Source organism: Tyto alba, unplaced genomic scaffold (assembly GCF_018691265.1).
Source record: "Tyto alba isolate M040663 unplaced genomic scaffold, T.alba_DEE_v4.0 Super-Scaffold_2, whole genome shotgun sequence".
NCBI lineage: Eukaryota > Metazoa > Chordata > Aves > Strigiformes > Tytonidae > Tyto > Tyto alba.
The window spans coordinates 82,483,955-82,495,911 of NW_024881282.1; the positions used below are offsets into that span (position 1 = coordinate 82,483,955).

Below are 11,957 nucleotides of genomic sequence, written 5' to 3' on the forward strand. Positions count from 1 at the left end.
CAATTTTGACAGGCTAAGGTTTTTTTGTTTTAAGAATGACAACAACAAGAGAAAAACTAAATTGAATTTATTTTATCAAAAACTATAGGAAGATAGCAATACTAGAGATCACACATTATGAAAAGAAAATGTTCCTGAGCTTATAACTGCATATTCTAATGTATACAGTCCTAAAACATACATTAGAAGTAACCAAAAGATTGACTCAACTTTGAGATTAAATAAATAGACAATAGCTTTTCTTACACGTTTGCAGCTTTAGTTTTGCTAAAAAAAAATTAAGTTAAACCCAACAAAAAAGAACAGCTAGAGGATAGATCACAGGTTACCAGTCTCTAAGACTGGTGGCTATGATGACGCTAACAGACTGCAAAGTGAAACAAAGGCAGAAGCTGGGCTCCTTAAGAAACTGCAAATTGCTTTTTTTCCTTTTCCCATTTGGCAATTTTCCCAAAAGCTCATAAAAAACAGCAAAGTTTTTAAAGTGACAGTGTCCCATTATGCTAATTCACTGACTGCAATCCAAATGCACTGTGAATATGTAAATATAAAATACTGTTCAAGGCTCTAAAATGGAAACTGGATACATGGGTTTACTTCAAATACACACAAAATACTGTTACCTCCCAGAACATAAATTAACAGTCCTTTATTTATCACACACACATCCTTAAAGAAGAGCAGTGTTATTCCAGTGCTGGTGGTAACATATACTGCCTTGGGAAAAAGGCAGACGCTGACCTCAAGTACAACTATTAAGACTTCTATCTTTTAAAATGCATTTACTTGCAATACTTAAACTGGGCATGGACACAGGTAGACAAAAGTGTAGAACCAGCCCTGGGCCATCTTGCACAGGAGAGGCCAGAGAAACCGATTTGTAAGGAATCCATTTCTTGCCACAGCCACTCTCGCCATCCTGTAGTGACAGGGAGGCTGTAGCCAGGAGAGGAGCTGGAGGCTGCAGATTCCATCCACAGGGAACGCATCGCTGAATCGGGCTACATGCAAGAGAAAGCATTAATGACTCCAAATGATGTAAGATCATCTAGAGTTTGCTAACATTAAAGCTCCACATTCCGCCTCAAAGTCTTATTCAAAAAAATTATTAGAGACGTGGCATGGTAAAAATTGAGATCAAGCATTCATCCGAGTGTGTGGATATAGGTAAGCCTGGTAATGTCAAATACTTTTAAATCTAAGCAAACTTTTTCATTAAACAATATAAAGTATCTATTTCGAGGTGTATCTCTTTGTATTGCAGATTACAAAACTTACACAGCCCTTTCCGTGGCCCACACCCTTCACCCCACCCAGGAAACTCATTTTGGCTAGCACCGTATAAAATTTCACTTTCTGCCAAAGAGCCAGATCTTCAGTGCAAATGGAACTGTGCTCCTTAATGACCAACCAACCTGTATGATCCTTTGAAACACTTTTTGGAGTGCTAGTAATTACTGTGACATTTAAGGCATTTTCTAACAAATTCAGTAAACGGTTATATGCTGGGTACTCCATTCACCTGAGCCAACAGCTGTGCACCTTATAAAGGTAACTAGCTGACCTATGATACATAGCTAGCATCCACTTATGGAGCATCCATTTACAGAGCAATGTCATTCTACCTGAACCTATCAACATTTACATGATTTGTAAGCAACATGCAAGTTTTACAAGCTTTTAATCCATGAGAATAAAGCATTTAGATCATCCCTGGAGCATGGACCTTGGCTTTAACTCTACTCATAACCTACTTCAACTGCTCTTCAGTGTTTTCAAAGCCAAGCAAAACTTAGCATATGTTATGAATACATCGAGACAACTCTTAAGATGATCAGGGCAGAATTTGGAAAAAAAAAAAAAAAAAAAAGACAAGTCACGTAGCTGAAGAACAGTACATTTCTCAGCCTTTACATTCAAGAACATCTTACAAATGCCTACAGCAAATGGGTAAACTGTCCCCTAGTCTAACTTCACTGAAGTTAACATTTTTGCAACAAGAAAAAACAGTCCTAGTATCTTAAAAGTCTGTTACTAGATAAAAAATGTCACAGTATGTAAAACTTAATCAAGAACAGTTGTGAATAAAAATCAATTCCCGGGGTATTTCTGCACCTAACAGGTAATTAAGCATATCTCCAAAATGCATCAGCTTTGTCAGACAATGGGCTGCTCTCTCTATTCTTTTGTTATCTATTTCCAAACTGTAGCCAGTAATTTGTTTCAGCAATGACTGCCAAATTTCTGCAATGAAAACAAATAGGGAACGTTACTACTGATTCACAAATTCTCTGTAGAACTGCAGACTTCCTATAGCATCCTGACCAAAAATCAGAACGTAATAACAAAAAAAACTTCTGCATGTAAAACTTCTAAATAACATAACATCAGCTAAAAACATTTGAGACCTTGATCTTACATCTGCAATCTGCTAAAACCAATTTCTTTACTTGCATGGAGTTCAATGGACATTTTACAATTTGCGTTACTGTGAACCTTCATTTAGACACACTCTGATGGCTGTCCTTAATCCTTCACCCCAGTGCCGTAAATGTTATTGCTGATCTTGTGAAGCTTTTCTTTATACAACAAGAAAGCAAAAGAACTGTCAGATATGATTTAGGATTCAAATCAAATGCCTCCAGACTTTTCAAGGTATAAAAACCAATACATAACATCACTTCATCACACTGAAATTAGCTCCTAAAAGGCCTATGGCTGTAAGCTCACACTCAAATATTCAAATCAAGGTACATTTTAAAGAGTTTTCTTAGCATACATTTTACTGCTTCCTAAATAACAGTTGTAGAAAAATCAACTTTTAATCCCCACCATCAGTTTTGTATTTGCCTAAAACACTACACCTCTTTGGCCAACGCCATTTCAATTACAAATGTAATGCATTGTTTTCACTGTACTTATTTACATTAGATGTAAGAATACTTGAATATTTGTGTGAAAGAAGAGTCTTCTTAAAACACATTTAAATAAGAACAAAGTATATGTGACTTTGGATACCCAAACTCAGTTGAGATAACCTCTGCAACACACAGCTCCGCATTTACAGACAGTTCTGATCCTCTTTTTGGATGGGCTAAGACCCTCAGCAGAGTCTGAAGTCAGATCTATTGAACCTGTGACACAGATAAACACAAATTAGGAAGCTTTAAAAGACAGACTGAAGCGATGCTAGGTATTCAAATGACTTCAAAAAGCCTTCTACCACCCCAGTTCTTAAAAGAATTGTGTGCGCAGCTATACCCCAGTTCTACTGACACCCATATTACATCTGCAACACCTAGCATACATATCAGAAGGCAAAGCTCAACAAGCTCGAGCCTCCTACCCCAGGTCCGTACCCATACTGACCGTGGAGAGGGCAGCCTGCCTTGAATGTCAGTGTTACAGACACCACAAAAAAAAAAAAAAAAAAAAAAAAAAAAAAAAAGTGTTAAGGATTCTAAGGATTCAAGAAAGATCAATTTGGCAGTACTTAAAGAGAGCTTCTACAGAAATGAGGTACAGATCTGGAGTGTAGAGATGCTTCTCTGAAAACAAAATAGCAGGATAAAAATCACTGTTGTAGATAAATGGTTTGCATGCAAAGTTTGACACACACAACACCCTTGCCAGCAAACCTCAAGAATTTTTTATTGTATTGGAAAAAAAAGAAGTCATAGAAGGGTTTGGGTTGGAAGGGACCTTTAAGGACCATCTCGTCCAACCTCCTGCAGTGGGCAGGGACATCTTCCACTAGATCAGGTTGCTCAAAGCCCTGTCCAGCCTGGCCTTGAACACTGCATGGAAGATCAATTAATCAAAGAATCACTGAACAGCCCAAACTGGAAGGGATCTCAAAGGATTATCTGGTCTAGCATTTTGTGGGAAATAGAGCTTAGATGAGATTACCTAGCACCCTGTCCAATCACAGCTTGAAAGCCTCCAGTGACAGGGAAACTACCATGTTCCTGAAGAGGCTGTTCAGTGAATAGCAGTTCTCGGTGTAAAAAACTCTGGACCATCCTTCTTCTGTCCTAAACATCTGTACCATAGGACCTACATCCATAACTGAGGCCTACAGACACCAGAACCCAAAGACAAACCCATAGTGCCTTAGAACACTCAGCTGTTACAGCTGTCTTTATCCCTAGCAGATTACTTAGAAAGTAGTTTACCTGAAACGCCACGTAAATGCCTTTGAATAAATGAAAGCTTTTTTTAATAGTATCCTGACCATTCTTTTGAGCTTTCTTGTGACAAATCTTCAAAGCAGTTTGCCTTGCCAGATGTTCCAACCATTACCCCTCGCTGTGAGCTAGGACCTCTCAAGGAGGTAACAGACTAGAGGTGCACACAAAAAGTTTCCTGGTGCACTCTGTCTGCACTACACGTCAATAAAGCAACATCTGTTCTAGAATCCACAGAGCTGTGTTAGGGAGATGCAGTGCCTGAACTGAAATGCTAACATCAGCCTGCTACAGAACCTGCCAGTGCCCCAAACCTCCTGCAAGAGCAGTGTTAAAATGTGCAGACCTTTCATCTGATAGTCAAAGGTTAGCTCTTCTCCAGCCTTTATGGTTCGTGTAGAAAACAGCGCTATTCGAGGAAGACGCAAGTCGAGGTTATCAATAAAGACATTGAAGACTTGAAGATTTGGATCACACTGTAAGGCAAAAGTTAACGTAGTTTCTGTTAAGAAAACTGCACAGTAAGTTTCACTGAAATGTTTAAGTAAATGAAGGTCACAGGAAAGGAAGAACTGGTTCTTCTCTCAGTGACAGAAGTCTGAAATCGATTTCAGAAGATAACAAATTACATTCTTGAAATGGTGTTAAAGGAGAGCATTCTCCTTTAGGACAAGCTTAGAGTTGATTCCTCTCAAGAAGGCAACCTTTACACAAAATGTAGACTACACTAATATGCAACAGCCTACTAAAAAAAAAAAAAAAAAAGTATCTTTAAAAGATTACAACAAAAAAGATGACAAACAACTGAAGCTACATTCAGAGGTTAGTATTTACCTACAAAGCCCACAAAAAGAATTAAAGTTGCAAGAAAAGAGAAAACAACCTTCAAGCCACACATACTCACTATTCTCTATTTAGGTTTAAGCATTACATCCAGGCCAGAAACAGTATTTTCATAATATGCATAAATTTATACTTTCAATTGCTAACCTGCCTGGCTTCTGAATTATTTGCTATGGACTGGGTGGCAGGAGGAAGGTCAAGGACCCTAAGCAAGAACTAGAAACCACTTTAAATTTTTTTTTCTGGATTGTCAGAAGTCACTGAGACAGTTTCTTAAACTCTTCATGCTTTTTTCTCTTTAATATGGGATCTATTTTACTGTTAAAGAATCAGAAGTGAAGTTAGACATTTAACTTTACACTGAAGAGTTAGAATAGTTCACTCCTGTTTCCAAAAGTGAAGAGCAATTGGCTGTATCTAAAACTCTTCATCCTTCTCCCTGGCAAGCCTGCATGAAATACAAACGTCATCAGCTCACAAAACTGAAGACGCAAATTGACTGTATCTGTAGAACACTGACTGCATACCTCACAAACATTACATCAGTATGGAATAATAAATTTTAGTTCAGGAATCTTTACAAATGCAGTTCAGCCTTCTTGCTTTAGATACTTCAGTTGAACATGAAATAAAACACTATAAAAGTTTTCTGTTTAAAATTTACTTCAAGTTCTCTGGCAAGTTTATATTTAGGTGGAAAAAAAAAAGATATCTACAAAGGAGAAGTAGCAAAGAAAGCATAGGAATTTTCATTTTCTCCTCTACTAATGTTTGAAGAATGAAATTCAGCATAATTCCTCATCCTGCTACAAAATAACGCATTGATTCCTATTGTCTTTGACTCTTCACTAATTTTACCAAGTACTTCTCACGTGTCAGGTCTTTCAGTTACTTGGAAAAAAACACACCCAAACCATCCTTATTTTGGATGTCTAGAACCAGCAGATTCAGTGTGCTGGTTCCCCAGTCCTACCAGATGCCCACTTCAGGCAGCATCTTATTCCCAGATTTTTGTAGGTAGTCTTACTCCAAGTAAGGCTAAATATTCTGTTCTACTTACTACGTCATCTAGCTGACTGGACTGTGCTGGCATGAAACAAACCACTATAGAAAAACAGTGAATATGGTAAGAAAATGCTTATAGTAGGAGAAGATATTTCTGGCAGAATTAGGATAATCCTCCTAATTCTTAGTATACAAAACAAGATCTTACGCTATGATTCACAAAGTGGGACACGTTTCCATATCGAGCTGCATCTACTGTAAATTCATCTGAGTCATAGTCCAAATCAAACAAGTATGTATTTCCCTGGTTGTCATAGAGCTGGCCTCGTCTCTCTGCTTCCTCACTTGTAATCACCTAAAAAAAGAAAAAAGAAACCTGCATCATATTATTAACTATTATTAAATTAAAACAAAACCCACAATCAAGTTAGAAAAAAAACTTTACTTAGTAAAAAATAACACATTCACTTTTTGATGTTGAAATAGCATTCCATCTCTAATGAATAAAGAACACGTACATACAGCTAAACTAATTAGCTAGTGATTGAGGCTTCTCTGGATGTAATTTGTCTACAGCTGATGCACAGCACTACTTTGTCTTGGGGAAAAAAAAAAAAATCAGCACCTTCTATTAAGAGTTTTGATGATGACAGATACAATCAACTGTTTCTACTTGAAGTTTCTATAAACACAAATTTTTCATCAGGCCCAGAAAGCCTTATTTACTTCATGTAAAATTTCAACTTTCTCCCTTTGCACATATGAAGATAAACTGGTATCAGTCTTTGCAACCCAGTCGCATTTACAGTCCAGTATTCATCTCCTCGCTCCCTAGAAGCATCTCTTCCTGCTATTTTTGACTGCAATGAAAGATCCCATTCATGATAACTTAAGACGGACACATCACTTCACAAAGCTGAATCTATGCAATTAGGCTAACATGTACCAGCACAAGGTGGAAATCTAGAAACTCCCCAAAGAAGAGAACTAGTCACTTTTGACAGAAGCAACAGCTTAAATAACTTAATCTGCAGCCTGTTAGATTAAATGTGCTCTGTTGGGCAGACTCAGCAAAGAAATCACAATTTGGCATCAAGACAGATATGAAATGCGGTAAAATTGGACAAAGAAACCCCACTAAAATCTTTCAGACAGATCAGCTTTAAGAACTTACTCAGCAGTAGTAAGTAGATTCAGGTGAAAGGGTAAATACACATTCTTTCCTTTAAGCAACCAAATTACATAACCATCTTCCTGCATTAACCCCTAAACAGACATATTTTGAATGACTGACCTGTATGTTTACTAGAAAGCTACGAACATGAGAAGTTAGGAGATTTGGGGCAGGAAGCATGGAGGAAATACAATTAAGACCATAAACATTTGTATGAAGGGACAGAAGGAATTATTTTGAGTCAACTTAGTAGCAAGGCAGGTTTGTGGCAGAAATACAACAGACTGAATCAGAGAGGCTGCCAGGAGCTCCTGATGTAAAGAGCCCTGAAGCAGACCAGAGGTTGAACCAGATAACCACAAGGCAATACAACACCTCAAGAGTAACTCATGGTCTGTATTTTATGACATGAAAGCTCTAGTTGAAATAGTATGAGCTTGAGTAAACAGATAATGTCCATTCTACAAGTATTATTCTTGCTGTTAATCAAAAGTAATAAATACGTTTGGGAACACTACCTTAAAAGTTGAGACAAAACAGAAAAGGGACTGACAGACTTGGTGGGGAGTTTGGCAACAACCATGCCTGGGGATCAGTAAAAACTACAATAAAGATTATTAGGGAAGAATGAAGAGTATGACTACCATGAAAGAATGATTTGCCTTTAGAAATACTATTAGAGCACGTATCTAAAATCTCGTATGTCACTAAAGGAATTATAAGTATCCTCTTTACATTCAACCTTTTACAATCGCTCTGAAATGAAGGAACATTCTGGACAATATAATTTTGCTGTCATCTTGAATGTCTATTTACCATATTTCTCTACAAAAAGCAGACTTATCTAGTAGAAGTCAAGAAGTGTTAAAACTGAGAGAAAGCTCAACAAGATTTTCTCCCAACATTTCCTTTATTATAAATAATTCGTCTATATGAGATAAATACGTACCTCTCCAACATACTCCATCACAAAACTGTTGGTTTTAATGTTCTGGAGGGTTTTTACTCCCCAGCCACGGCCATTGTTAGTTCTGAAGATGCAAAGAGAATATGGCGTACCTTTCTGTACTATCCTATTAGGGCAGTCAGGCCCACACCTACAAAATGAATTGCATTCATAGATGGGCAAGCCAGGCTGGATTTTCAACTTCTTTCGTTTATTGTAAGCCAAAATAAATCCAGCCTCCTTTGGACAGCACTTCTCAGCTGGGCAGTAGGCACATTCACAGCCAGTCGTTATTCCATTTATTACATTTATCCCCGGAGCAGGTTTATACTCATTAATGTAGTAGAAGTCTAAGGGAGGGCCTTCAAGATCCACAGTGTTTTCTACCAGAATCATTGCTTTATGATTCTTTTTCCTGTTGAGTTCTTCTTTCCATCTCTGCAGAGCTATTCTTTGCTTAGCCTTCTTTACAATGTAATCTGCAACTGCAGGTTTCAAAGCTTTAACATGGTTTCTCACTTTCAGTGCTTTGCCTTCTCTTACTCGAGACAAGTATTCATTCTTGTCACTAAGAAAGTTTTGAAGAAGCAATGGGCATTTCAGATTTTGCTGAGGTTCCCAAGTATTTGAAGATTCTGGCCATCCTTTCCATTTCACAAGATAGTATTCCGTGTCCTTGAAATACAGAAACAGATACAGATTTAGCCACATTTCACTTTGCCGAAATCCAGCATCACAGAGTACACAAACACAAGAGCTCTGGAGTTAAGAAACAGCATACGGTGCAGAAGGTCTTGATGACCCCATAACAATTAGAATTGGGGAGAAAGAGAAAAATCAAGATTTCTGTTTGCAAATTAATTGACAGCACAACTCTGGATACTTTACATATCACCTCTAGGGTCAAAGAAATAAACAGCTGGGATGAGCTCTGATTGCTAACAGTATACCTGGAGGAGACTAGTTTGTTAACGCAGTTAAGTAAGTTATACTAACTAGTTATGTGACTTGTATATACGAGCAGAATGTAGTTGTATCACATAAGAACAACAAAAAAAATTCTGAACTTATCTATAAAAAAAAAATCTCAAAAATACCACTATTTGTCATAACAACCATCCTCCCAAAAGAGTTATCCATTCAAAACATATAATACTGTATTTATAATCAAGAAGCATACATTTTGTACTTATTTTAAAAAGGCCAAATAACTATAAGAAGGCCAAATCCTGAGACTGAATTTCACTGGCACGATCAAGCCGTAGGAATCCAGTTGCAGCACATGGCCCTAACTCTTCATCAAACAGACTACAACAGTCAAGAGAGAAATACAGACTGTTACCTGCAAATAAAGGAGAAGCATCATAACACATACCAAGCTACAACCTAAGTGCAGCAGCATTTTGCTTAACTTTTAGATATGCAAGGGTGAAACATTTCATATTCTAACATCGCTGTAATTTCAGAAAGAGAACTTCCTTCAACATACCAAAAGCAGTAGTTATACCGCTTTCTGTTTACAGTTCAAAGTTTAAAAGATATGTCATTCAAAGTCAGCAAGAGCTTTGTCCTCAACAGCCTCCTACTTTATGAGTAAATCTACCTTTTGCTCGCTTCCAAATTTCAGCTGCAAGAGTGATCAAATTGGTCTGTGTTTCTCTTACCTCTTCTACCTTGTAGTCACACAAATATTCCACCTCATAACTCTTTAGACTCCTGTTGGTGATTCCAATGGATTTACATCTGAGATTTTCCTTCCTACATAATTCTTGGAGGGTCTCAAGTGAAGCTAGACATGGCACATACCAAGCTACAATAAGAAAATTGGTAAAGAATCCTATTTAATGTCTCAGCTAAATTGAAATCATTACACCTTAACCCAGAGTCCCCGCATTATCATTTGTGATAGCAGTCCACGAGTCTCTTGTACAACTACAGTGTCTCAGAGAGTCAAATTCAACCCTTCTCTAACAGGTAAAGTGACACACGTCAATGATTCCCTCCCTGCGCCTTTACTCTGTACAGTACGTACATTTATAAACAACAACGAGTATTTTGGAGAGCAGAGACTTCCACAGGTGAAAGCCACACTAAGAACCGAATAATCTTCCGACAGTTACAGCATGCCGTAACTGAACTACAGCGACAAGGAAGCCTCCATTCTTTAGTTAAGACCACCAAATATCTGTAATTAGTCGAGTGGAATCAAGCACTTGCGATGCAACCATGGTGACCAGACGAGGAAAGAAAGATCCACAGCGCTCTTCCAGAAAGATCGCGGCTGCCGTGTGAGCTCGGCGGATTTAAAGGGCCGCGACGCTCCGCGGAGCGGCACGGCCAGAGCCCGGGAAACTCCGCCGGGGCGGCAGCAAGTTGAGAGCAGGGACCGGGCGTCGCGACGCGGCGAGGGCCGAGCCTCCCCCCGCTCGGCGCCGGCCGGGGCACTGCGGAGCTATTCCCGCCTCGGCCCCCCCCTCCCCGGCCGGGAAAAGGGCCGCCCCGGGAGGAGTTTCACCTCCGGGGCACACCGCCACAACTTGGGGAAGGCGGGAAGAAGGGCGGGCGGGCGGGCGGGAGGCCGATTGCCTTCCCCGCGGTCGCGCCGGTGCCCCTGGCACCTCTGCCTACAACACACCCCCCCACACACACCCCCTCCATATTTACCTCAGGCGCGTCCCTGCCCTCCCACCCTGCCTCTCCCCAGCAGCAAGCAGAGGCCCCCCCCGAGGAAGCGGGCAGGCTCCCCAGCCCTCCCCGCCTCGCCCCGGCGGCTGAGGGCGGCGGCGGCAACGATCCGAGCGGAGTTGGGGCGTGCGGGTGGGGCGGGCAGCGGCCCCCCCCCCCCCACACCGCCGCGAAAGAAACGGGAAGCCTCCCCTGTCGCCCTCGAGGAGAAGGGGAGGAAAAGCCCGAGGGAGACGCGGTCCCCAGCCCCGAGTCGGCCGCCGCCGCTCCCTCACCTCCTCGCCAGCCCTCCATCTTGCCGGGGCCGCGCTCCGTGCCTCCCCCGCCCGCCGCGGCCCCGCCCCGCTCCGGAAGGGGGCGGGGGGGGGGGGGGGGGAGTGGCGAAGCGCACGCGGCGGCGTTTGGCGGCAACGGCCGCCGGCCGGGAGCGAGGCGAAAGTGAGAGATTCCTCTTTGTACTTGTGAAAGCGGCAGCGCCTGGGGCGGGGGAGGGCACCGGGCAGATTTCCACCCGGCCCTGCAGTGCACTCTGCCAGCCACGGAGCTGGAAGAACCGCAAAAAAAATGTCTGTGTTTTGGTTTTTTTGTGTGTGTGGTTTTTGGTTTTTTTTTTTTTTTTTTTTTTTTTTAAAGTTACACTCCCTTCACAGCGCGCTTCTCAGGTTTCAAGTTAGCCCCAAGCCCCGTAAACCCCACCACTTGCCACCATTGCACACGACAAAACCACCCCTCGAACGCGTCTGGCCACCAGTTTGTGCTCGCATTGGTCAGGGCTGCGGGAGTCCGCTGCCCCGACTGAACCAAACTTTGGGTTTCCCGAGACCCCTCTTAGAAGTTTTCATGTAGAAACTGGCGAATTACTTATTTTCCAGAGATCAAAGACCCAGGGATAGGGGAGACAGAAGTTCCCCCCCCATACCTCATCCGTTCAAGGAAGCCTCACAAGTCCAAACCCCAGGTCCAGGCTGGCAAGCCACACAATACAAACACTTGTTTGTAAGATTCATATCTATGCTATGCAGTAGCTAGTGCTTTTGTAAGGTAGGAATAATATTGAAATGCACATTCTGCAAACACAAAACAATTTGGGAAGCCCGTAGTAAAACACGTAATTGAA

General features: G+C 41.0%; 1 protein-coding gene across 3 annotated transcripts; it reads right to left on the bottom strand.

Annotated features, from left to right (window-relative positions):
* Positions 1 to 51: 51 nt before the first annotated feature.
* SUV39H2 (suppressor of variegation 3-9 homolog 2) lies at positions 52 to 11,176 on the bottom strand. Of its 3 annotated transcripts, none has more exons than XM_042792353.1 (7): positions 11,116 to 11,176; positions 9,820 to 9,965; positions 8,159 to 8,830; positions 6,244 to 6,390; positions 4,534 to 4,663; positions 3,019 to 3,134; positions 52 to 1,001 (listed from the first exon to the last, which is right to left on the bottom strand). In XM_042792353.1, exons 1-6 carry the CDS (start codon positions 11,132 to 11,134, stop codon positions 3,025 to 3,027), a joined length of 1,224 nt encoding a protein of 407 aa, XP_042648287.1. In that variant the 5' UTR covers positions 11,135 to 11,176; the 3' UTR covers positions 52 to 1,001; positions 3,019 to 3,024. The 3 variants fall into 3 exon arrangements, with proteins under 3 accessions (XP_042648287.1, XP_032841727.2, XP_042648286.1); XM_032985836.2 differs by having other exon boundaries at positions 52 to 2,244; XM_042792352.1 differs by having other exon boundaries at positions 52 to 3,134.
* Positions 11,177 to 11,957: the final 781 nt, after the last annotated feature.